Here is a 27,565-nt window from a genome sequence, read left to right as displayed (position 1 = left end):
CAGGAGAATCAGCACAATGAATTCATTGACCTCCCAAATCAATTCTCCCACACGTTTGTGTCTTGAAGGATGACTCTCAAATCTCAAGAGTAGGTCGCACCCTGGGCAGCAGTGCCATTAGCCCCTGGCCTTTACCCTCTTTCCCATTGTCCTGGCCTCTCCTCATTCTCCTTGCATCCATTCTGCTTGGACATCATCAGCACTCACCTTGCCTTCCTCTCAGAATGACCTCGTGCAGCCCCTCTCACAGGACGGTGCTAGCCTGAGTCACGAGGGCAGGGAGGTGACCGACAGTGAGCTCCCCAGAGTAGGGCTGTGTGCTCCAGGAGTCAGTCTGCCTCAACAGATCAAGGAGGCAATTAAGTAGGAAATGCAATCCAGCACTTACTCCACTTCTCCCACCCCACCCCCAGGTCAACCACTGGGTAGGTTGGGCTCCTTACACGGCTTAGCTGCATTTCACTTCAATGAAGTCCAATGCATGGAAAGGTCCAGGAGGGTCAGGCCTGTTCTCTTCTCTTAAGTGATAATTTAGAGCCAGGAAGTTATGTCAGTTAGAAAAAAATTCTGTTTCAAAGGTCAAAGTAACCTCTGAGGGTTAAATTAAAAAAGAAAAAAAACAGCTGGAATGGAAATGGGTACGAGCTGAAGGAACCTTATTTTTTTCTTGAACAAGATGAAACTTTTATCCTCCAGATACATTTTTTTCCCAACAGCTGGTCAGTTTCCCATCCCCCTCCCCCATCTTTTCTCTACAGTTTTTTTTTTTTTTTATGATTGTTATTTGGAGGGTAAGACAAGCTTTCTATATATATAAGAAATATCTTTAAATTTAATGTTTAGAATTTCACACTGTACATACTTTTGTATTTAAGTCTTTTTTTGGGGAAAAGCCTCAACCTTTGAAATAGCCCTAAGCTTACAGATCTTTGTCCTGTAATCTATATGGTCTTCCAAGTTCAGTTTTTCAATCACGTAGACCATCTGCCTCTCCACCTTCCCACTCCTGGGAATTCCAAGACGACCACATTTCTTAACCTTAGGGAACTAAGATTTGGGAGTTGCAGCCTAAGGACCTTGAGATAAAACGGATTCAGCTACAGTTAACCCAAGTACTACTGCTTCTGATATTTGAACAGGCTCCCCAAAGAGGTTGTGTTCATCACTCGAAACTGTTTGGAAATGCTAACTCTGCAGTTTGCTTGCTAACACACACAGTGTGGAGGTGGCTGTTAAGACACTCGTGTCCCATACGGAGTCCCTGTGTTCAACACAGGGTCTGGCCTCTGACTCCAGCTTCCCGCTAATTCAGGGATGTAGCAGTAATGGCTCAAGTGATTGGGTCTCTGCCACCCATGTGGGAGACCTGGATTGAATTCTAGGCTCCCAGTTATGCCCCTGCCTGGTCCTAACCACTGCAGGCATTTGGGGAGTCAGGCATTTGGGAATGTGCTCTCTTTCTCTCTCTCTCTCTCCTCAAATAATTTTTTTAAATAAGTAAAATAGTGTGAAGAATGAGAGTTTCTAAATGGTACCAAGCCATTTGGGAAATGACATTAGTTTTGAAAGCATAGTGATATCATTTCAGATGAAATCTAATTAAACATTGGGGGAATAGTTTTGCATTTTTCTAAACTTAAAACTCGGATCAACCTTAATAATTAATCTTAAAAGATAGTGAAGTGTTATTATCTATTAGGGTATTTCAAAAAGGTCATGAAAAATGGAATAAAATTTAAGTTTATTTTAGTATCAAAAAATTTGAAATCCATGCAATTTTTTCACAAAATTCATTTTCTATGAACTTCTAAAAAATATTTATTTTATTTATTTGAAAGGCAAAGTTACAGAGAGAGAAAGAAATATTCTATTCACTGGTTCACTCCCTACATGGTCTCAATGGTTGGGGCTGGACCTGACCAAAGCCAGGAGGCTGGAACTCCATCTAGGTCTCCCACCTGGGTGACAGGGGCTCAAGTACTTGGGTCATCTTCCGCTGCTTTCCCAGGTGCATTGGTAGGGAGCTGGATCGGAAGTGGAGCAGCCAGGACTCAAACTTGCACCCATATAGGGTACCAGTGTTTAGGTGGCAGCTTATCACACTGTACCACAATGCCAGCCACTCTATGAACTTTTAAGACCTGCCACATTCATGGGTTCCAAAAAATTTTGCACCAAGATAAGCCTATTTTTTAATTCCACTTTCCACGAACTTTTAAAAGTACCCAATATGGGCCGGTGCCGTGGCTCCACAGGCTAATCCTCCGCCTTTCGGTGCCAGCACACCGGGTTCTAATCCCGGTTGGGGCGCCGGATTCTGTCCCGGTTGCCCCTCTTCCAGGCCAGCTCTCTGCTATGGCCCGGGAGTGCAGTGGAGGATGGCCCAAGTCCTTGGGCCCTGCACCCACATGGGAGACCAGGAGAAGCACCTGGCTCCTGCCTTCGGATCAGCGCGGTGTGCCGGCCGCGGCGGCCATTGGAGGGTGAACCAACAGCAAAAGGAAGACCTTTCTCTCTGTCTCTCTCTCACACTGTCCACTCTGCCTGTCAAAAATAAAAAAATTTTAAAAAAGTACTCAATATGGCTGAGGAAAATATTTTCTGTACGCTGGTTAAAATTTTCAAAATATGTAGACAAAAAAGATCAAGGAAGTTGAAACAAAAATAGACTAATCCGCATTTTCTAAGCACTAAGACATTAACAGTGCTAAGTTTAATGCTACTGATATTGTTTCCATGTCTTGATGATAACACACATGGAAGTGTGATTTAACAAAAACCATTGATTCTGCTCTTAGGGAGACATTCAAGTATTTGCCTTTTGAAAGTTGATGGTTTTTTTCCTTTTCTGAATTGTTTTAATCAGGTCAGTCATAGTTCTTCACGATACTGCTTACTTCAAAAATATAATCGTATGAAAACAGTTTTAGCCCAAAAGGAGACAAGGATCATAATACTTTTTAAAGGTATTACAGGCATTTCTCAACTTTCATAGCATTTCTTTTGTACAGGTCACCAACTGAAGGTGCTGAGCTAAAAGCAACCTGCAAATATTCATGCTAGGAGTTGGATATTTCTGCCTTTGGTTCTTTAAAACTTAATTAGCTGAGAATATTTAAAAGCGAGAGAATTTCAGCTGTAACTTCCATATTTCTTGAAAAATATGACAAGATCATTAATAATGGATCCCAATTCCCACAAGCCCCAATTAGCTAAGTAGCTGGCTATGCCATGAGCAAGAGGCACCTGCACCGTCCCCCACACTCCCAGCCATCCCCACACTCCAGGATGGAGCCTGGTTGCTATCCACCATTCTCCTCACATGCTAGTTTGTCTTTCGTCCACATTACTTGCTTCAGATTACTTTGGAAGCCTGGTTCCTGGAGGTATTTAAGTTTGTAACTCTTGTCCTTCATCACTGATGCAGTAATAGCCAAAATTTCCACTGTGTTTACCAGGGCTACACAATTTTTCATTTAAAAATGCATGAACTCATTTAACCTTCCAATTAATCTGTAGAGTGAACACTACTGGCACTCCCATTTTACAGGTTAGGAAACTGAGACACCAAGAAGTTGGGAACTCGGCAAAGGTAACACATATCTCATATGTGGTGGCACCATACTCACACGCAGGCCTCTGGCTCCAAGCCGGAGAATCCAACCATTCAGCTTTCATTGCACACACAGTGGAAGTCTCCTTAGGATCACATGGGCACTGGCCACACAGTGCTGCTCATGGCCTTCTTTGAAACACTTAGGCAGCAAAATCTGGGTTTGTGATCAGATGCTGGATAGCATCTAACCCAGGGGCACTGACTAGCCAGACCACCCTTTCCCCACTGCTCTGCTACCGTCTGCCAGGGGGTGTCCTCACAAGATGAGGCTTCTGTGTCTGAAACACCTCTAGAGCTGGGCTCCCAGTAGCTGCACAGCCACAAGCAATGGCTCCTGCTGCAAGAACGTGTCTTTTTCATTTTTACCCTAAGACTTATTTTGATAATAGCACAGGTGTAAAATTAACAAAACACTTTGCCAACATTGAAAACCCATGGAGCACTTCTGCCATTCTACACAATGACCATCCATTTGGACTTTTCATTACCCAACCAAATCCTTTCCTGATTACAACTGGAAAACTGACAGTGATGACCTTAAACATTTGTATCTCCAAATTCTCAGAGGTTTAGGCTATTCCCCTTTGCCCAAGAATGGACATGAAACACGAAAGCAGCCTTGTCTTCCAGGAACAGCATGCCCTCCTCGTACATTCATCATGGCACAGGAACCCCCTGAGTCTGCGTGATCTTTCAGCATTCATCCTTTTCTTTTCTTGTGGCATAAAGCTTGTAAATTAGAATAAAGATTTCTCTCTCCCATCTAGTTATCATCTTGTAGCTAGTATCTAATTTAATCTAAGATCAATTAATTGGTACAAGTTCATTATCTCTATCCTAAAGACAAGGAGGTAGCATAGGACCTCAGATATGACGACTCTTAAGTTGGGGGTTATTCTACCATCCCATAATGTCTGTGGATGCTGGTCCATTGGAGTAGTTGCACAGCAAAGCCTTTAAGCACTCAGGGCTCCACACACTCATTTGCCAGTCTGTTTGCTTCAAGTCCATCCTAGGAGACACACACAACGCTCACCCAATTCACCAGTGCATAACCAATTGGAACCACACTCTGAAGTTAAATTCATTCTTTCCAAATGGAACAGACAAGTGCTGACTCAGTCGAGTCCCAATGAACTGGGAGGAGAGAATAGGAAGGAATAAATCAGGAATCTGTGCAGAAAAATGACTGAAGGAGGAATGAAGACGAGAATTCTCCAGGATAAGTTCTGGAACATATTGGCAAAGAGAGCATTATTGTTCACACCTTCTAGTAGACCCACGAAGCTGTTTGAGAAGGGAAAAAGCTCTTGCAAATACACAAGCAGAGACAGCACCAGGAATCCTAAGCCTGAAGGACACTCAGTCCCAGCAGAAGCCATGGAGGTCTCTGAACGGGAATTGGGGGGTCTGTGTGAACTTACAGGACTGTGGTCAGCTGTGCTGCCTGAGGAATGTGGTCCAGCATCAAGTGCATGCAGCGGACGGTGCTCTTAAAGCAGAGGCACCGGCTGGGGCAGGGCAGCCCCTGCAGGCACCGGGCAGCCAGGAGAAAGCAGGTGGCCAGGCAGAGCAGTCTGGGCTCCATGGCTCCATCCACCGCAGGCAGGCAGAGCAGCAAACAGGAGAGCAGCAGCAACTGCTGCAGCAGCCCCAGCAGCGACGGTGGTGGTGCTGGTGGTGGTGGTGGTGGTCGCTGCTGGCTGAATCAAGCTTGGGAGCAGTGGCTGAGAGCCGCTCCCAGGGAAGAGGCACCCCCTGGCCAATCCAGGAGGAGGGAGATCACATTACAGGGCTGAGGGCAAGGGGCGGCTCTGAGGCACTGGACTCCCAGGAACCGGGAAGAGAAGCTTGGCAGTGTGAAAGCCTGTTTAGGCAGACTCATGCAAATAAATACACACTTTGCCAAAGTTGTTTCCATTGCACATTTTATGTAAGCTCCAGCCTCTTAGCCCCTAGCTGTCCTTCTGAAGCTCAAGTTGATTAATTATTTATTGAATTCCTGCAGAACAGCTTTTCTTGTTTCTTTCTTTCTTTCTTTTTTTTCTAATCTGGTAAAATTACCAAATCCTAAAGGGCAGGCAGAGTTCTCATCAGTTGATTTGGACACACCTATTCTGCACTTAGTCCAAACTATGCTTGCAAATCAGGGCTTCATTGCCTTCTTTGTGTTCTACGCTTCACTCGGGTATAATTAACAGTGGCTACTGCTTGACATCCTTCTTTAACACTGAAAGTTCAAAACTCCATGCCTGAAACCACAAACTCACACTTACAAAGGAGGCAACCTTAGTACCTCGTACCTTAGTACGAGGGATCTTCACAAAGTTCATAGAAAATGCCTATTATGAAAAACTACACATGGTTTCAAAGAATGTTTGCACCAAAATAAACTTATCTTGTAACACCACTTTCCATGAACTTCTTATCAGCAGCCCAAAGCAGCCATGTTGTGCCCAGGTTGGTGGACCCTCCTTGGGGACATGTGTGCAAACCGGCAGACTTCAATAAACACCCCTTGAGGTTAAATCCCTACTTTCTGGTTATTCTGGAAGTTTGCATTCTTAAAAATATTTTTTGGTTTTAAAGACTGAAGTTTTTGGCCAGCGCTGTGGCTCAATAGGCTAATCCTCCACCTGCAGTGCCGGCACACCGTGTTCTAGTCCTGGTCGGGGAGCCAGATTCTGTCCCGGTTGCTCCTCTTCCAGTCCAGCTCTCTGCTATGGCCCGGGACTGCAGTGGAGGATGGCCCAAGTCCTTGGGTCCTGCACCCGCATGGGAGATCAGGAGGAAGCACCTGGCTCCTGGCTTCGGATCTACGTGGTGAGCCGGCCGCAGCGGTCATTGGGGGGTGAACCAACGGAAAAGGAAGACCTTTCTCTCTGCCTCGCTCTCTCACTGTCCACTCTGCCTGTCCAAAAAAAAAAAAAAAGACTGAAGTTTTCAAACACATCTCTTTTTAAAATATAAAAAATTGAGGCCAGCGCCGCGGCTCATTAGGCTAATCCTCCGCCTTGCGTCGCCGGCACACCGGGTTCTAGTCCCGGTCGGGGCGCCGGATTCTGTCCTGGTTGCCCCTCTTCCAGGCCAGCTCTCTGCTATGGCCCGGGAGTGCAGTGAAGGATGGCCCAAGTGCTTGGGCCCTGCACCCCATGGGAGACTAGGAGAAGCACCTGGCTCCTGCCATCGGATCAGCGCGGTGCGCTGGCCGCAGCACGCCGGCCACGGCGGCCATTGGAGGGTGAACCAACGGCAAAGGAAGACCTGTCTCTCTGTCTCTCTCTCTCTCTCTGTCTCTCTCTCACTGTCCACTCTGCCTGTCAAAAAATAAAATAAAATAAATTTTTTAAAAAAATTGAAAACAAATTAAAACTTGGTTGGTCAATCTCAGATGGTCAATATCACTTGGTTAATCTCAGATGGACCAGGAGACTCGTCTAGTGAGTGAGAAGCTAGTTTTGTCAACTTTTATCAACTTTATGAGGAAAAATAAACTCATCCTTCTCTCTGAAGTATTTTTTTTCCAATCCCTTTACATTTTACTGTAGGTGAATACTGCCCTCTTTTGGCAAAATGCTCACATTTAAATACGTGATGGAGGAGGAGAATTAAAAAAATTTTTTTTTAATTTGAAGAAATTATTCTCCATGAACAAGAATGATTTTAAAATAAAATTTAAAGGATCCTTGACATTGTCTGGACATTTTGGGTTACCAATACACCAAGAACACAAATTTCTTGTTACTCTCCGACTCAGAATTTCCGTGCTGGTGCCAGTGTCTGTGAGTTGGAAGATGAAGATTAGATCTGCAGGTTTGTCTTATTTTACAGCTTAAAAGATAAGAAATGTATTCACAAAATATTTTTCTAGAAGGAAAGGTGCAAATTTTCCCATTTCAGAAACCTAAGCTGATGTTGAGAAAAATAATCTACCCAATATCAACTGGGAATACAGAGCCAGTAACTGTAAGGCACAAATCACCACACTTATGCGTGATGCACCCATGAGTAACTATGGGTCCCCTTGGAGAGAGCCTCGAGACAACCCATCATCTGGAACCAATCCCGTGTGCTTGATGCAATGCGAACAGTGTCTTTATGAATGAGTCTGTGGGGAAATTAGTAAGATGGACACAAGAGTTCAAAAGGGAGGTTCGGAGGGAAGCCAAACATGGAAGGCTGGTACCACTTCAACTGTTGCCCAACCAAGTGACATTAATTCAAGGCGTTGGGAGTAGCAGGGACAGGAAGAAGAAAGGGACCTTTTCCCCATGGAGTCTCTGTTGGGAGATCTCCTGTGGAAAGACACAATGGATACCTTAAGCACGAACTTGAAATAAACTGCCCTCCCCTGCAAAGAATGCAAGGTCAATTGCTCATTTAAAACCTGCCATGGGAAGCCGGCGCCGCGGCTCACTAGGCTAATCCTCCGCCTTGCGGCGCCAGCACACCGGGTTCTAGTCCCGGTCGGGGCACCGATCCTGTCCCGGTTGCCCCTCTTCCAGGCCAGCTCTCTGCTGTGGTCCGGGAGTGCAGTGGAGGATGGCCCAGCTCCTTGGGCCCTGCACCCCATGGGAGACTAGGAGAAGCACCTGGCTCCTGCCATCGGATCAGCGCGGTGCGCCCGCCACAGCGCGCCTACTGCAACGGTCATTGGAGGGTGAACCAACGGCAAAAGGAAGACCTTTCTCTCTGTCTCTCTCTCACACTGTCCACTCTGCCTGTCAAAAAAAAAAAAAAAAAAAATTAAAACCTGCCATGGGGATACAGGGAGGAAAACCTCCCTTGAGATGTGGTATCTCCAAAGTAGACTGCTTATGGGTTTTCAGGCTTCTCCACCTGGATGGTCCAAAACTCTGGAAGCCCAGGATGTACAGTCATGAGTTGGAACTGCCCCTGGAAGAAAACCACTCAGGTCTCCAATAATTTCCACAAAGCTCTACAAGACAGCCTGGTCAAAACCCACAAAATACAGAGAAAGTTATGAGTGCTAGCCATCAGAAACACCAGAGCAGAGAGGCCAGTGTTGTGGCACAACAAGTTAAGCCATTGCTTGTGACAGTGGTATCCTGTATCAGGTCCCCGCTGCTCCACTTCTGACCCAGCACCCTCCTAATGCACCTGGGAAAGCAGCAGATAACGGCTCAAGTGCATGGCCCCTGTCACCTACATGGGAGACCTGGATGGAATGCCTGACTCCTTGCTTGTTATGGTCATTTTGGGAGTCAACCAACAAATAGAAGCGCTCTCTCTCTGTCTCACTCTCTCTCTCTCCCTTTTGAATAAATGAACAAATAAATCTGTTTTTCTTTTTAAAGATTTATTTATTTGTAAGTCAGAGTTACACAGAGAGAGGAGAGAGAGAGAGAGAGAAAAAAAGAGAGGTCTTCCATCTGATGGTTCACTCCCCAGTTGGCCGTAATGCCTGGAGCTGCACTGATCCTAAGCCAGCAGCCAGCCAGGAGCTTCTTCTGGGTCTCCCACATGAGTGCAACCTGTACTGTCTTCCCAGGCCACAGCAGAGAGCTGGGTCGGAAGTGGAGCAGCCAGGACTCGAACTGGCGACCGTATGGGATGCCAGTGCTTCAGGTCAGGGCGTCAACTCGCTGCGCCACAGTGCTGGCCCCATAAATCTCTCTCTCTTTTTTTTTTTAAGAGACAAAGAAACACAATGAGCAGAAGCTCACCTTAGCTAGGTCAGGTATGAGGCTCAAACATAGTATATAAAATGATTAGGTTAGGGACAATAAAAAAAATCCAGCAGATTTGAAAAAGCAAACCTAAAAATATGACAGACATTAAAATTCCAGGTAAATAGGGTGAGTGTTTGGTGTAGCTAGCTGTTAAGATGCTGTTTGGTATGCCCACATCCCATATTGCTCCTGACTCCCTTCTCCTAATGTGCACCCAGGGGGCAACAGACAATGGCTATTGTTGGGGTCCTTGTCACCTGGACTAAAACCTGGTTCGAGCTCTTGAGCCAGTCCTGACTGCTGTGGGCATTTAGGGGGTGCATCAGAAGACAGAATCTCTGTCTTGCTACCTCTCTCTGCATTTCAAATAAATAATATCAAGCATATTACAAACCTATAGTAATTAAAACAGCATGGTAGTGGCACAAGAACCAGCACATGGATTAATGGGACAGAATAGACATACATACAGCCAACTTATTTTTCAGAGTGCCCAGAATATATGCTGGAGAAATAAGTGTATTCTTAAAGAAAAAAAAAAGTGATGGCAAAACTAGACTTATATAAGAATGAAAATTAGATACCTACCTCTCGCTTTATACAAAAATCAACTCAAGATGAGTCAAAGATCTAAATTCAACACCTGAGATCATGAAATTGCTAGAAGAAAATGCAGGGGAAACGTTTGATGACATCAAAAGCAAAACTAAATAAATTGAATTATATTTGAAGCCAGGAGCTTCAGCATGGGGCCCAGTGCTGTGGCATAGCGGGCAAAGCTGCTGCCTGCTCATGACAAGAACCTCGGGTGATCACTGATGTCATAAATAAGAGCGTCAATTGTTAAATCAACAAAATGAGGCCGGCGTTGTGGCTTAACAGGCTAATCCTCCGCCTTGCGGCAACGGCACACCAGGTTCTAGTCCTGGTTGGGGTGCGGGATTCTGTCCCAGTTGCCCCTCTTCCAGGCCAGCTCTCTGCTATGGCCCGGGAAGGCAGTGGAGGATGGCCCAAGTCCTTGGGCCCTGCACCCACATGGGAGACCAGGAGAAGCACCTGGCTCCTGGCTTCGGATCAGCGCAATGCACTGGCCGCAGCGGCCATTGGAGGGTGAACCAGCGGCAAAAAGGAAGACCTTTCTCTCTGTCTCTCTCTCTCACTATCCACTCTGCCTGTCAAAAGAAAAAAAATCAACAAAATGAGTCACTGTGCACATGCTCCTCATGTAGGACCTCTGTCCTTAATGTGTTGTACTATGAGAATTAAGGGTAAAACTAGTCTTCAAACAGTACTTTATACTTTGTGTGTCTGTGTGGGTGCAAACTGTTGAAATCTTTACTTGGTATACAGTTGTCTGTATATAAAAATAATTTAAAATGAATCTTAATGAAGAATGGGATGGGAGAGGGAGTAGGAAGTGGGACAGTTTGGTGGTGGGAGGGTGGGTATGGGGGGAAAGAACTGCTATAATCCAAAAATTGTGCTTATGAGATTTATATTTATTAAATAAAAGCTTTCTATATTAAAAAAAAAAAAACTGAAAAAAAAAGCTGCTGTGTGCAGTGTCAGCATCCCATATGGGCGCCATTTTGACTCCAAGCTGCTCCACTTCCAATCCAGCTCTCTTCTTTGGCATGGGAAAGCAGTGGAAGATGGTGCAAGGCCTTGGGCCCCTGCGCCTGTGTGGGAGACCCCAAAGAAGCCCCTTGCTCCTGGCTTCGGATTGGCCCAGCTCCAGCCATTGCAGCCATTTGTGGAGTGAACCAGTAGATGGAAGACCTCTCTCTCTCTCTCTGCCTCTCTTTAACCCTGCCTTTCTAATAAATAAATAAATATTTAAAAAATAATAAAAAATAAAATTGCTGATTCAAAATGTTTTTTTTTTTAAAAAAATCTTCTGTACAACAAAAGAAACAACCAATAGAGTGAAAAGACAACCAACAAAGTGGAAGAAAATATTTGCAAGCTACTTACCCAACAAAGGAATATCCAGAATCTATCAGCAATTCACAAGACTCAACAACAAAAACAACCAATCCAGTTAAGAAATGGGCAAAGGCACAGAAGAGTTCTGAAAAGAAGAAATACAAATGGCCAACAAATATATGAAAAAATGCTCAGTATCACTAGCCATCAGGGAAATGCAAATCAAAATCACCATGAGATATCACCTCGCCCCTGTCAGAATGGCTATTATCAAAAAGAGAGCAACAAATGCTGGTGAGGATGTGGAGAAAGGGGGACTCATACACTGTTGGCAGCAATATAAATTAGTGCAGCCACTGTGGAAAGTGGAACGGAGACTTATTAAAAAAACAGAATTGGATGTGCTGTATGATCCAGCAATCCCACTACTTGTAACTCAATATGTGAACACATTGCACCAAAGACCTTTTCTGGTCCATCATGTTTGTAGCAGCACTGTTAACAACAGCCAAAATATGGGAATCAATCAAGGTGAGCATCATTGACATGAATGGATAAAGAAAATGTGATATATACAAACAATTGAAGATTTCTTCAGCTAAATAAATGAATGAGGGCTGGCACTGTGACGCAGCACATTAAGCTCCAGTGTGAAGTGCTGGCATCCTATATGAGCACCAGTTCATGGCCTGGCTGCTCCACTTAAAATCCAGCTCCCTGATAATGCACCTGAGAAAGGATTAGAGTATGGCCCAAGTCTTTGGCACCTGCAACCACGTGAGAGAACATGGGAGACCTGGAAGAAGCTCCTGGCTCCTGGCTTCAGCCTGGCAGAGCACTGATCATTGTGACCATTTGGAGAGTGAACCAGCGGATGGAAGATCTCTCTCTCCCTCTCTGGGTCTCTGCTTCTCTGCCTTTCAAGTAAGTAAATCTTTTTAAAAAATGAAAATGATTTGCAGCAAAATGATTAGAACTGAAGGACATCATGGTGAATGAAATAAGCCAGAAACAGAAAGACAAATACCATATGTTCTCCCTTATATGTGGGAGTTACAATTAAAAAAAGAACCAAAAGTCTCAAATTGAAATGTCTATATCAGTTTTGCTGCAAATAGTTTTGTCAAACTTTGTTTTAAATTTTTGTCTAACAGGGGTTGGCATTGTGGGGTAGCGGGTAAAGTCTCTGCTGGAATCCCATAGGGGTTTCACTTCAAGTCCCAGCTGTTCCACTTCCAGTCCAGCTCCCTGCTAATCTGTCTGGGAAAGCAGCAAAGGATGGCCCAAGGGCTTGGACCTCTGCTATGCATGTGAAGACTCTAATAAAGCTCCTGGCTCCTAGCTTCAGCCTGTCCCATCCCCAGCCATTAGCGCCTTCTGGGGAGTAAACCAGCAGATGACAGCTCACTGTCTCTCTCCTTCTTTCAAATAAATAAATAAATAAATCTTAAAAAAAAAAAACTTTGTCAAGCAAAGTGATGAGAATTATATACTAATATAGTTTGAATGATTTTGTAACTATTTTAAGGATGTAACAGCAGAAAGTAAAAGAAAAGAGATTTAGTGTTGACAAAATATATCTGAAGAAATTATCAAAAATTCAATACTGAGAGACAAAAAGTTGTGAAAGTTGCTGTCTGGGAAAGAAGTGACCAACAACTTCCAGAACGGATGCAAAAGAACCACTCACACAGCAGGAAGACAAACACACACCAGGTGATAAAGAGCCGCCTGCCTCTAAGTATCCCTTAGAAGGATGTGTAAGCAGCTTTAGACTTGGATAAACTAGCTGAGTCCACTGAAATGCTGACTGTAATCACCCAATAGAAAAAACTATGTAACTTCTAAAATAACAGGAAAATTAAGAGAAACTAACTTTAAAAGAGGGGGGAAACAGTAAGATGTGTAAGACAAAATATTCTATAGTATTTAAAGTAAATGGATAGAATGTCTCAATCAGATAAATCTTTAAGCATATCAGCTGTTTATAAAACATTATCTAGAACATAAGGATAAAAAAAAATGTGAAATAGAATAAAACAAAGATCCACTATGTGACTGCTAACCAAAATAGCTACATGATTATCAGAGAAAACAGACTTTGAAGAAAAGAACATTACTAAAGATAAAGGTTTCTACATCATGCTAAAAAAGTTTCCAATTACCACAAGGACACAATAACCCTACTACCCCATCAAAATCCATAGCAAAACTTCAAAGAACTATAAGAAAGAACTGACATTCCACCATGAGAGGCAAAGGTTTTGCCAAATTTCTCTCAGCAGCTGATAAATGATATGGGCACATACACAAACATTCCCAGAGGCTATTTTAGATTTGGGCAGTATTTCACAACATATTCAACCTGACACTCACAGAAAACTAGATTATCTGAACAACCGCAGAACTCATTGTAAAATAAATAAATAGATAGAGGCCATGCAGGAATGGGCATTCAGCCTAGCAGTTCTTCAAGAAGCCCACATCCTACATCCAAGAGGCCAGGTTCAATACCAGACTGCGGTCCTGACTCCAGCTTCCTGACAATGCAGACCCTGGAGGCAGTGGAGATAGGCAGAGTAAGTAACTCAGTTCCCAGCTCCTGGCTCTTAGGCACTGAGGGAATAAAACAGCAGATGTTTTTTACTCTGTCTCTATGCCTCTAAAATAAAAATAAATAAAGTTTAAAAATTTTTCATGAACACATACAGAAATGAAAACAAGAAAAAAGGCTGTTCTTTGTCATCACTTCTACTTAGTATCACACTAGAGGCCGCAAACAGCATAAACAGCAAGATAAAGTAATAAAACCTAAAAGAAAAAGAGCATCTAAAATTTTTAAATGCTAAGGTTGTCTACGTAGAAAACCCAGATTAATAATAAAATAGTGTCTGATTTAATTAACATACAAGAAAATGGTAAAACGGTCAAGTGTTGTAGCTCCGGCAGGTAAGCTGCCTTTCAGGACCTCCACATCCCATATCAGTGTAGGTTTGTGTCTTGGCTATTCCAGCTTCCTGCTAGTACACCTGGTCAGGCAGTAGTTGATAACCCCAGTACTTGGGTCCCAGCCACTCATATTAGAGACCTAGGCCCCTGACTTCAGCCTGGCTTAGTCCCAGCTGTTGCAGGCATTTGGAAAGTGAACCAGCAGACAGATGTGTATGTGTCTGTGTGTATGCGTGCATGTATGCACATGCTGTCACTCTGCTTTCTGAATAAAAAAAAAATTTAGAGTAAAATAGAATAGCACTGAAAAACATAAAGCATTTACAAATAAACCTAACAAGACATTAGACCTTACAAACTGCATTAACTATTAAGACACTTAATAAGACTTCAATAAAAGGGGAAAAATACCATATTCATGGATTGGAAGACTCCATATCATAAACCTGTTATTTCTTATACAAATTATATAAATTCAATATGATGCCAAGGAAATCCTAAAAGGGTGTATTTTGTATAAATTTTAGAACAGTCAAGAAAATAGTCAAGGGGCTGGCGCTGTGGCATAGCAGGGAAAGCCGCCACCTGCAATGTTGGCATCCCATATGGGCACTGGTTCAAGTCCTGGCTGCTCCACTTCTGATCCAGCTCCCTGCTAATGCACCTGGGAAAGCAGTAGAAGATGGCACAAGTTCTTGGGCCCCTGTATCTGCGTGGGAGACCCAGAAGCAGCTCTTGGCTCCTGGCTTTGGATCGGCCCAGCTCCGGCCATTGCAGCCATTTGAGGAGTGAACCAGCAGAGATAGAAGACCTCTCTCTGTCTCTCTGCCTCTGCCTCACTATAACTCTGCATTTCAGATAAACAAATAAATCTTTAAAAAAAATAGTCAAGAAAACTCCTGGGCTATAAGTTGAAGGGACTTATTTTAATAGATCAAGAGCAAGAATTATTAGAAATCTATAGAACATAAAACTGTAATGTCAGCACAAGGATATGCAAATTGACTAATAAAATACACAATCTGGATGCAAAGCACAAATATGAAAGCTTAATCTATGACAAAGTTAGTACTGCAGATCAGAGAAAGAAAAAAGGACTTTTGAAGAGATGTCTCTACACAACTTATCAACAAAATAAGACACCAAGGTGTAACTGTTTGGTGCTGCAGTGAAGCGATCATTTTGGACATCTGCATCCTGTGTCAGAGAACCTGGGTTGAAGTCCTGGCTCTATTTCTGCTTTCAGCTTCCTGCTGAAAAAACCTTTGGAAACTACAGGTGATGGTCTGAGTGCTTTGGTCCCTGCCACCCACATGGAGGACCCACGTTGAATTCCAGCTCCAGATCAGGTTAAGCCACTTAAGCTACCACTTGCAAAGCCAGCATTCCAGATACCCCATATCAGGGCCCCAGTTCAAGTCTGTTGCTTTGCTTCTCACCCAACTCCTTGCTCAAACACCTGGGAAAGTAGAAGATGTTCCAAGTACTTGAGTCCCTGTACCCATGTGGGAGACCTGGATGGCATTCCTGGCTTCTGGCATCCTCGGGCACTGTGGTCATTTGGGGAGTGAACAAGCAGATGGAAGATCTCTCTCAGGCTCTTCTCCCTCTGTAACTCTGCCTTTCAAATAAATAATTTTTTCAAATAGAATAAATTAAACCCGAACCATGAATGTAACAAAATTACCACGTTCAACACGGGCCTGTCTTAGGAAGGTGATGTGGAGTGAGCAAGCTGCAGAAGAACACACAGCTCAGTATGATTCTAGCATGTACAAAACCCAGTAACACAGGGAGACTGGCATGTGGCACACATGCGGTGCTAACACCAGTAATTGAACCCAATAGTAGCTACAAGCATACCCACCTACATGCACACTAAATTACTACTTCTCATACTTCACATATCATCCTTCTCATCTTAATACTTTATACATTTTTTAAAAACCCTATTCATCCGCAGTGTCAATAGTCAAAAGGGAAGTGAGATGTCCAAACACAGACAACTAAATACTCTAACTCAGCATGTATTCCCAGGGGTATGGAGATCGTCTAACTGTAAAAAGAGAAAAAAGAAAAGCCAGGCCACTGAAGAACGATGCTTAGTTATATGCAATTGTTTATTTAAAATATTTTTCCAAGTCTTCCAATGATTGAACATGCTTTGTTTCACTTTTACCATCTCACACAGCTAGAAATCAACACATTTTTTTGAATTTTAACCACTATGTATGTATGCTATTTTGATATTTTTCTTTATTGATACTAGAACCAAATAGTTTGATCGACAAGCTGTATAGATTTAAAGTCTTCTTGGCAGCTACGGTGTCACTGACAAATTCTTGGCATTCATATCAGGCCCTATCTCTACCTAGCTGTGTGACTAAGGCAGAACATGCCACCTCTCCAGAGGCCCACTTCTTCATTTGCAAAATAAAGTCCTCAATTAGACATTATCTATCGTCTCATCTGGCTGTAGAATTCCTTGACTATATTACCATTTTCATTTTTACTTCGTCTTTATTTGCTATTCTCCACTTACAAAAACTTTCCATACTCAAGTAAACATGAATTTATTAAAAATAAACATCAACCCAAAATATTCTAATATATAAGAAAACTTTCACAGGAATTTTCATTTTTGATTTCTACCTCTTTATTTTAAAGTCAATGATAACATCGCAATGGTAAAATGAATGCATTTAAAAACACAAAAGATACATTTCAATGACAAAAAGTATTCAATGATCATGAAAAATCTACTGTACACTTTAACAAGGTCGAGAGAATGAAAGACATTATGAAAACGTCAATCTTCAAATATATGCCTAATAAAAACTCTCTCCTAAACAGTGAAGCCATTATTTAAGAACATGTATTTTTACATATCTGGACACCAGCTCCAATAAAATTGAGGGGAGAAGGGTGAGAAAAGATGGCTAAGTCTCCCCAGGATTTCAAGATACAAACATGTGGGCAGGAGAAATTCACAACTACACTTCTCAAACAAGCACTTGATTCAAAATAAAATGACCATTTCCAACAGATGACAATATGAAACTGTTTCCTAGACAGAAACTTGATGAGGCATTTCTTAGTATCAGCTTAATAATCATCTAAGTAAAATGTAAAGGTCCCCAACCCACTCCCCAGCCACTGGAAGCAGCACTTTCCCTGAAACTGTCTTTCACATCACTAAAACATCCTCAATTATCTGCAGTGATGACACACTTACATTATTTCAAATGTTTTCAGATGTGTACAATTACTGGCACTGAGATTTTTGAAGCAATATTTGAACTTAGTAGAGAAATAAAAATCCATTTACTATACAATGATTGAGTTTCCTTAAGTAAATCTGAGTAATTATTGTAATAATGATGCTGGTGGTAGTAAGTGATACCCTCAAATTTTTCCCTTTAAAAATATGTAATCGGTGTAACATAAAGTGGCAGGTTACAGTGTATACTTTCCTAGCAAGGCATGACTGTTTATAAGCCTTACTAGAAAGAGTCATAATGGCACTTCCTGCCAATTTTATCACTGACAAGCTGTAACAAAATTCACATACGGGTAAATTAAGTATGTGATATTAAGCAAAAAATGAAAACCATTGTAATTTTGCCGAAAGAAACATTAAAAAGTATGAGGAGTTGTTAGATGAGCATGGTGTAGGTCCCAAAGTTTACACTGTAGTTCTGAACCGGCTTTTCAAAACAGAAGGCGTCTACAAACAATTTCTGTGAATATTTCTTATACTAGAAAGACCCAAAGCAAATACAGTAAGCTCAGCCCTCCCTTGTCAAAGATAAATATTCAGATAAACTGAAGTCCCATTTACTAAAGTGCATCTGCTGCCCACGCCTGCCCTGGCCCTGCAACTCGGAGCTGTCCAGGAAAGTGGCAGTCACACGTGCTTATTTCACTCACTCACTCGCTGTCTATGCTAAGTCACACACAACACTGGAGCTCTTAAACCAAATACTTTCTATAGTGAACTATAGAAAAAAAGATCCTTAATAAACCTTGAAAATCTTGAAAGAGTCAAGATGACCTCATTAACTTTAAATACTGAAAATATAAAGGGTCCATTCAAACTAAGAGTTGTATTAAGTGTATACTTTCTAATATTCACTTGCTGTGCTCTTAAAAATCTCTATGAGAGAAGCAGATATCCCATCCACCCCCGCCCAGGTCTTTTGGCAACAGATTCAAAAGCAAAAGTTGCAGGGCTATAAAATTTCATGAAATTTGTGTGTGTGTGTGTGTATGTGTTTTAAAGCTAAATTACTCGATATGTTGCATTATTATTGCACTCATATATTGCCCGGAATACATCTACAGCAACTCAGAAATAGTGACTGCAACAAAAGTAAGGTAAATAGGTCTACAAAGCATCTGATTTCCTTATAAGAAAGTTTTCATAGAGGAAATGCAAATAACTGGAATTCAAATCAGATTTATATGCTTAACAATGATTTAAACCTTATATAAAATTACATCTAACCTTTACCACTATAAATCTGTAAGGAGTCAGAAAAGGATTTATAGGACACAAGGTCTTGACTATAGTTGCACCCCACTTTCAAATCACTCTGAGATAAAACGGCATTTTCCCAAGATTTAAAGAAAAATAGATTTTATAAAAGGGATTCTTTTTAAAGACTGAATACATCATTTTTGTTACTGACAGAAACAAGTTATACTTTTGTCCCCCACTATAATTCACTCTGATGAAAGAAATAATTCTTTTAACTCCTAACAAATGCTACATGTTCAAGACTAAAGGAATTATCAGTAGGCATTCTTCTCAATCTAAGTTATTTGTCTCTAAAATATGTCAAGTAAGCTTTTAAAGACTCAGGGAGGGGCAGCTTCATGATTTTCTCTCTCAGTAAATTCTGAGGAGGCTCTTCTGGCTTCATGGCTTCACTGTGCTCTCGCTCCTCCTCTTCCTTGTGATCTTCTTCCATTTTCTCATCCTCCTCACTGTCTAGAGGCTGAGGAATAAGCTGATTACCCACAAAGACATACGTGTTAATTCTCTGTTTCACTCTCTTTCTTTTCCTTTTGGGCGGAGCCCTTTGGGGAATTCCCTTGGCCTGCATCTCATCATTGATGAAATTTCTAAGTGTGCGGCGAATATAAATGCGTGCCAAGTCCTGCAGGTTCCTGACAGCACAGGGGGCTGAAAACAAAGGAAAACACAAAAAAGCATTATACACTGTTCGGTTATTCTCAGAATGAAACACTTCTTAGCAAACTCTGGACACAGCAAGTATAAAACCTGTCATCTGACAGAGACTGCCAGGCCCCTGCGATGTGCTGAGCACCGCTCCAGGTGCGGAGGAGAGTGGACAGCACACAGGTTCCGACGTACAGGGCTGGGGCTGTGTGCTTTGCCACATACATGCACACGCACAAATGCTCATGAATGACAAATAAAAATACAAAAACAGGCCGTGTGGAACCAAATAATCAGGGGACAGGAACAGGAGACAGAATACCCTGCATATCCTTTTACACTTTCTGAAGTTTAAAGAACACAAAAGTACTTTGTAGTTATTCAAAATACTCAGAAGCAACAAACAGCTACCTCAGTCCGAACCTCTCTCTTTCTCTTTCTCCCTCCCTCCCTCCCTCCCTCCCTCTCCCTCTCTCTCTCTCTCTCTCTCTCTCTCTCTCTCTCTCTCTCTCTCACACACACACACACACACACACACAGGGAGAAAGAAAGAGAAGGTGAGGGAGAAATCACTTTTTTCTTTTGTAAACCAACAAGTAGAGCTGGTCCATTGCAAAAGGCTACCAGAAATCATGCGATGAATAAACACTTTAGCAGCTCAAAGAAACACCACAGATTTGAAGTTAGTGATGTTTGCTTTTACAAAATATATCAGAGAGCTGAAACACGCATCTAATACACATGTATAACCCCTAGAACCACATTCTTCCCTATAGCCACTTCAATACTTTATATGTAGAGAGAAACAAATTCTCTATGCTCCATTGGAAAATAATTTCTCCTAATTTCCATCCATGTGGAAATAAAATTATGATCAGGAAGCTTCCTCAGGTATCTAAAAATAAACAAAGCATAAACCTCCTATTTTAGGCAGTACTATAAATCTTCATCTTTTCTCAATTATCGTCACTCTGGAGTCTTGAAGATGACATTCTCCTATGTTTTAACATGGGAAATTTCACCTTTGGTTACCTGTGTTGGTACTGTTGTCCCCTTTAGACTCCAGGAGGATAGAGGTGGCTGTTGGCTCTTGGTGCTCTCCACAGGGCACTAGCAGCACAAGCCAGGCCTAGTACACCAGGCCGCGATGTCTCTTGTGCTCTGCCTTCCAAACACAGCCCCTGGCTTATGCCCAGTCACCCACTGGACACACGATGCAGCAGCAGATAGAGTGTTTCCTAAACCCTTACAGTAGGGTGCTTCTAAAGACTCTCTTAAGTTCCATTCAAAGATCTCTTGACATAGGCCTACTGGTCCACTACATAAACCTCTTCTTGGGGCTGGTTTTCTGGTCCAGCCCATATGGATGCCGGTTCCAGTGCTGGCTGCTCCACTTTCGACCCAGCTCCCTGCTAATGTCCCTGGGAAAGCAGTGGAGGATGGCCCAACTGCTTGGGAGACCGGATGAAGCTCCTGGCTTCTGGCTTCCGCCTGGCCCAGACCCTGACATTGCAGCCATTTGGGGAGTTAACCAGTAGATCTAAGATCTCAGTCTCTCCCTCTATCTCTGCCTTTCAAACAAATTAATTAAAACAACAACAACAAAAAAACAAGAACAAAAACAAAAAACCTCTTCTTGAAGCTTTTTACCCTTCACCCCCACCACCACACTGAAACCAGAAATGGATGAATTCCAGAGTCACAACGGGCATGCTCAGTTAGCTTTCTGAATATGCTTAAAAGCAGATATGAGTTCTCATCCCTTAAATATGCAAAATGCCACCTGTTCTGCCTATCTATCCATTAACTATTCATTAAGTTATTTAACATTCATTCAACAATATAAATGGTGAACTGTACACCAGAAGTGGCTAAACAACCTGTTTAAATATGGCAAATGATATGCACGGAGTGTCCCTGCATTCAAGGAGCTTCCATGTTCCAGGAAGAGGTAGTTTAACAAGAAAATCCACCAATAATAATAGGGTAGGAAAACAACAACAACAACAACAACAACAACCGGCAGTAGTGATATGACAGCAAGTGACTTGCAAGCATACTTTCACCTAGGTATTCACAAATGTCTCCCGGAGGAGGTCTTATCTGACCAGGAACTAGATGGTATGAGGAGAAACAGCTGCAAAACTCTAATATTTAAATGAGCTCAGCAGGTTCACGGAGCTGAGAGGGAGAGCGTGGAGAAGTGTGGAACAGGTGAGCTGGAACACTTCAGGAGTTCCCATGAGGCATGACCCCATTCTGACTTAGGGCAGCAGCACAGATGGAGGGAAACGGGCAAATCCCAGATGCACTGTGAGGACAGGATGGACACAGGCTGGCTGTGCAGAATGAGGCACAGATAAATAAGTACATAAAACAGGAGGCTTTGGGCGGAGCAGCTGGGCAGAGGCTGGTGTGTTACTGATACAACAAAATACAGGCTGAGTAGAATAAAAAAATATGTGTTTTGTTTGTGTTGAATCTATTATATATCCAAAATGAAGATTTTAGGAATAACAATAGAATGTTGTGCTAGCCTCCACTGCCATTGTTTTCTATCTAATATAGCTCGCTCAGTGCTAAAAAGCCCTTACTGACCAAGGCAGGATCTGAATGCAGGTATTCGACTGCAAAGCCTACACTGCCTTTCCAGCCAGAGCACGTGGCTCATGACTCTGGGGCCAGGTCAGGGCTGAAAGAGACATCGGTAGGGCCACAAGCCATGGTGACATGCAAAGACCTGGGGTGGGATCACAGTACCTGGTATAGACAGAGCAGAGGAAAAACTGTATCTAGGGAGTTCCACAGAGGAGAGAAAGGAGGACAGATCCATAAAAATGTGTCCTTAATTATAAAGGAGCTAAGAAATCAAATTGTACAGCGTTTTCAGCTTCTCTCTGTTCCTGAATCTTGCTCACACTACAGCTCTTCTCCGTCAGCATTGTAATTATGTTCTTTCTCTGCCAACACTGCCCTGCCATTCCACAGAGGGACTTTTCTTTCTTTTCTTTAAGATTTATTTATTTACTTGAAAGGCAGAAATATACAGAGAGAGAGTGAGAGAGAGAGAGAGACTGAGATTCTCAATTCACTGGTTCACTCTGCAAATGGCCCCAATGGTCAGAGCTGGGCCGATCCAAAGCCAGCAGCTTCTTCCAGGTCTCCCAAGTGGGTTCAGGGGCCCAAGCACTTGGGCCATCTTCTGCTGCTTTCCCAGGCACATTAACAGGAAGCCGGATTGGAAGTGGAATAGCCAGGACTGAAACCGGCGTCCATATGAAATGCTGGTGCCCGAAGTGGTGGACTTTAACCACTAAGCCACAGCGCCAGCCCCAAGAGGAACTTTTCTAAACCATCTGAAGAATACCTGGACTTCATCAAAAAACAACTGGACCCAGCAGGATAAAGATTCAGTCAGGATTCAGTAGCTTTAACACCTGGCAGTTCAAAAACAGCATCCATTCAAGCTTCAGTCAGGAGTTCTCTTGATTGACACAAAAACCTTAGGTAATTCTTAGCCATACCTTTCAAACATCTCGTGCTTTCCATTCTCCAATATGCCCTTGTTTCTAATGCTTCCAGTCAGGAGTTAAGAACTCAGTGGATCAAGCAATTCTAATCCTGACTGCTATAAAAATCTGCTTTAAAGTTTTCACTCCAAAATTACAGCTAAGATCATCCCTAACAAACAGACTTAATCTCCATTTGTTCCCTAAAATGTAGGCTCTGTATAGGTTTTGTTGGAACTAAGGAGTAAGGACTTTCATTTTTCACTTGTCAACAAAGATTAAACGGAGCATTTACATTCAGGCAGAAGCACAAAATAATTATCTGGGGCCTTTGTCAAAAAGGCCAACTAAAAAAGAACCAACTTCACATAGTGGCAATGTGATATAGTTCTGTAATTTATTGATTTATTTTTAAAGAATTACGTATTTATTTTAAAGGTAGAGTTAGAGAGAAAGGGAAAGAAACAGAGGAAAACAGAGAGAGAGAGATCTTCCAACCACTGGTTTCCTCACCAAATGGCTACAACGGTCGGGGCTGAGCCAGACCCAAGTTAGGAGCCTGGAACTCTATTCAGGTCTCCGACATAGGTGGTAGGGGCCCCAGCACTTGAGCCATCTTCTGCTGCTTTCACAGGTACATTAGCAGGGAGCTGGATGGAAAATGGAGCAGCCAGGAATTGAACCGCACCCAAATGGAATGCCTGCATAGCATTCGGGGGCTTACCTGCCCCAACTATTCTGTTCTTAAACTTTAAGTAATATATCCTTATTTTCAAAATTTCTGACACACACAGGAAAAAATGACTTTTAACTTGACTAAAAATTAGTGATGAATCAGAGGAAAAATTATAACTCCATTTTAATAGACTGTTTAGCATGAGAAATTGTATTGCTGTAAGGTACATTTGGCAAAGGATTTGCATGAGTATTATTATTAGGGCTTTTTTTGATACCCGCATTCTTCGCTATTTTAAGTCCCTATAATTAAGAAAATGTCTTCTGAACAGAAATCTATTTTGATTTGTTTTAAGAGAAAAGGAAACTTGTTCTTACTCCCCAAATATTTTATGAATCTAGGCAAATACCATTTTTTAAACTTTTTCATTCTATGAACATTACTATATGAAGCTTTTACTTTTTAGAAACTCTCATAATTCCTAGCTCATTTTTTAAAATCTGTTGATAAATGATGATTTCTTTTTATTATAGAAACCTTTCAAGTGCATACAAAAGACAGTCAACTGTATAGTGAAGCCCCAAATACCTGGCACACAGATTCAAGAATTACCCCTCATGGCTCTCTATTTCATCAGCACCTCCAACCTTTTCCCATGCCCTCCTCAGATTAGTGTGATGAAAAATGCAGACATATCACTTTATTTGTAGCTTTGTCAAGCAAGGTCAGTTTCCTTTGTTAGCCTCCTCCTCCCGTTTTATCCTATTCCACTAAGTTTATTCCTATTCTCCACTCACAGTTATATGAATGTCATTCAGATCTCACCAGGGACAGTCCTAGCAACTACTTAGATCTACCTGTGTTAACATCTCTAAAATGAGGGAGAATGGAAACTGCTCCTTCCTAGTATATCAACCATGCCATCCGTAAGTTATGTTAGTATAAACCTTTATTTACAATGAAGACTCTTCTTGAAGAAACTCAACTAGGAAAACTGTCAGAATTCTATTCTACTGAAAGAATTCTGTCCATTATAAAGTAAAACACATAATGAAAATCTACAGGAGCTTTTATAAGTACACTTACATATGATGTTTACGGTTAGGCCACCGTCAAAGCCAACTGGGTCAGATAGTCTTTTCATTATTTCTTTTTATTATTATTGCCATCCAGTTAGGATAATTTATACAAAACTATCATAAATAAACTGTAATTCTAATGTTTGAAAAAAATAAAATGGTTTTACTTCATTATTTTTTTAAAGATATTTTATTTGAAAGGCAGAGCAATACAGAAACAGGGAGACACAGAGAGAGAAAGAGAGATCTTCCATCTGCTGGTTCACTCCCCAAATGGCTGCAATAGTCAGGTCTGGGTCAGGCTGAAGCCAAGAGCCAGGAAATCCATCCTAGTCTCCCATATGAGTGACAGGGGCTCAAACACTTGGGCTATCTTCTGCTGCCTTCCCAAGTGCATTTGCAGGAAGCTGGATCAGATGCAGAACAACCAGGACTCAAACCAGTGTTCCAATGTGGTTGCCAGTGTCACAAGCAGCAGCTTAATCTATGTGCCACAATGCCAGCCTCTACTTTTTCCTGCTTTTAGTTTTAAGTAGGCACCCAATAGCTAGAATGGTCTATAGTAGACACATGACATGTGTCTGCTAAACAGTGGTTCTGGCCTGGCCTGAATGTTGCAGGCATTTGGGAGGTGAACAGGTGGATGGGAATGCTTTCTTTGTCTCTCTAACATGTTTAAAAAAAAATGCTGTCTTTACGTTGAAGGTCCTCAGTTGACCTGCCCTCACGCAGGATGCTTGCATCTGCCTGACTACCTGGCCTTTGTATGCTAAGAGACAACTGACACTGACAGCATTAAATGGTAGTGTCACTACGCTAGCCAAGTCCTCTCTTTCCTCCAGGTTACTCGCCACACAACTCTAGCCACATCAACATCAGCTCTCTCCTTGGGTGTAAGAATAGCCTCTTAACTGGCCTGCTTTCCCTTTATCTGATGATATCCATCCTCCACAGCCAGCCAATAAGCTTCTACCACCCTGGACTTTATTCCTATCCTGGGAAAGACCAACCTCTTTTCAGCCTGAAGCCTTTCTCTATTCACTACCTCAATATGGAAAATGCTGTCTTGAAGTCTTGACACAGCAGTTCTGTATAATGTTCTAACCATAACTCAGATGCAGCCACGGCAGAAAGGCCTACCTACCACCATATCCACAGGAGATGACCTGCACTGTGACCACTTTGTATCCTACCACGAACTATAATTAAGGTTATTTTCAGTTTGATCTAGCATTCATTTTCATGTATCCATGAAAGCAGCTAACAGTGTTTGGTATAAGGTTTAGGTAAAGAAAAAAAAAAGGTTGAATAAATTCACAGATTATATTACTGCACGCTTATTTTAATTCCTCATAATGACTCAAGCACACAAGGTTAACACCATAAATCACTACCCAATCAGAAAGTGGGAGGAGCTACTTACGGAGTCCCACAGAATCAGGCTTGCCGTTATCATTCTTACTTGGCTGCACAAGTGGAGCAAATGAAACAGCAAGGATATTTTTACTTTCCCAAGTGTTTTGTCCAGTTCGCATAATCTGTGTTAACTAGTTAGATGGAAAAAAAGAGAGCCACTTAATCTTGGCAATAGGATCACTTTACAGTCAAAATTTTGTTTCAAGGGCATAAATGACACCACAAACTATATAACCACTTATGTTTAAAAGCAATCAAAATACTTCCATTTAAGTATTTACAATAAATACAAAAGGAATAAAACATATTTCCTATTCAAAATAGGAGTTTCAATGAAAACAGGATACCCAAATACAGACAACTGAATCTGCCTGTTAGATTTGAAGTTCAATAGCTTCTAAGGAAACCACTGTGCCATTATTTCCTAAAATGTACATCTGAAATTATATGCTAAGCAATTTTGTTAAAGTACTACATGAATAAAACCATATTTTGATTATTGAAGCTACAAGCCTGGAATTTCAGGTGGGTCTTCCACCTGGGTGTCAGGGGCACAATTTTTTGAGCCCTTCTCTGTTGCTTTTCCAGGCACATTAGCAGGGAGCTGGATCAGAAGCAGAGCAGCTGAGACTCAAACCAGCGCTCATGTGGGATGCCAGCACTCACGTGGGATGCCAGCACTGCAGGTAGCTGTTTAACCCGCTGGGCCACAACACCAGTCCCTTTAATGACTATTTTTATACTCTGCCTTTGTAAAAACAAATAATTTGCTATAGGACACAGTGCATGGTAATGGGTGAGACCCACTGAGCTGTAAATGACTGACACATTATGTTACTAAGGGAATACCCTCCAAGAAAATACTAACCCCACAGCTACAATGCCAAGTCACGGTCATTGTAAATATCCCACCTTTACTGCACAAACCACAAGCTATTTTCCACAGCTGATTCAGATTAATGTAAATATTAAAGATCATATTTCCTTGAAATGTATTTTTATAAATACAAGGGCATTTCAAAAACTTTAAGGAAAAATAGTACTTTTAGGTAAGTTCATTTTGGAGCAAAAAAATTTTGAAATCCACATGGCCTCTTCATAAAATCCATCTTCCACAAACTCTTTGAAGGGCCTCCATATTTAAGGTAAATTGCTTTTGAAAGTCCACTCATTTTTTTAATAAATTAATGTTTCATTTATTTATTATACTTAATACCATAGCAAGATAAACTAAATTTAATGATGCTCATAACTAGCAGGAGAATATTTTCAAATGAGCCCAACTGAAAATGAAGTTTTAAAAGTTCACCTGCTTTATTAACAAAGTTAAGTCTTTCAAACCAAACCACAAAAAGGGTTTTTCCAATATGTGCATTCAAAGAAATGAAGGGCATCAGAAACAGCAGCTGATTGAGATCATGACATTCAACTAAACACCCTGCAGAAGGGGGCACTGAAGGAGGCAGCAGCTTGCTGAATGCCAGTCGTGAGCTTGACTGAAAGCCAGTTCCCTCTC

The 27,565-nt window shown here is 41.9% G+C and overlaps 2 protein-coding genes across 6 annotated transcripts in view; both read right to left on the bottom strand.

The window, feature by feature from the left end:
- Positions 1-5,204, bottom strand: part of PXDNL (peroxidasin like) — a 547,360-nt gene extending 542,156 nt beyond the window's left edge. Inside the window, exon 1 of the mRNA XM_062189595.1 lies at positions 5,041-5,204. Within this exon, the coding sequence (XP_062045579.1) occupies positions 5,041-5,204 (164 nt within the window). The remainder of the gene's footprint in view (positions 1-5,040) is intronic.
- Positions 5,205-16,286: 11,082 nt separating this feature from the next.
- The window catches only part of PCMTD1 (protein-L-isoaspartate (D-aspartate) O-methyltransferase domain containing 1), an 82,186-nt gene continuing 70,907 nt past the window's right edge, over positions 16,287-27,565 (bottom strand). For all 5 annotated transcript variants that reach the window (XM_062188504.1, XM_062188503.1, XM_062188505.1 and 2 more), the window contains 2 exons: positions 26,057-26,180; positions 16,287-19,372 (listed from right to left, as the gene is read on the bottom strand). In XM_062188504.1, the coding sequence (XP_062044488.1) occupies positions 19,005-19,372; positions 26,057-26,180 (492 nt within the window). In that variant the 3' untranslated portion in view covers positions 16,287-19,004. The remainder of the gene's footprint in view (positions 19,373-26,056; positions 26,181-27,565) is intronic.

The sequence above is a fragment of the Lepus europaeus genome, chromosome 4 (genome assembly GCF_033115175.1).
Source record: "Lepus europaeus isolate LE1 chromosome 4, mLepTim1.pri, whole genome shotgun sequence".
Taxonomy (NCBI): Eukaryota; Metazoa; Chordata; class Mammalia; order Lagomorpha; family Leporidae; genus Lepus; species Lepus europaeus.
The sequence above is the reverse complement of the archived record's forward strand: the minus strand, read 5'-3'. Positions and strand labels throughout refer to the sequence as shown.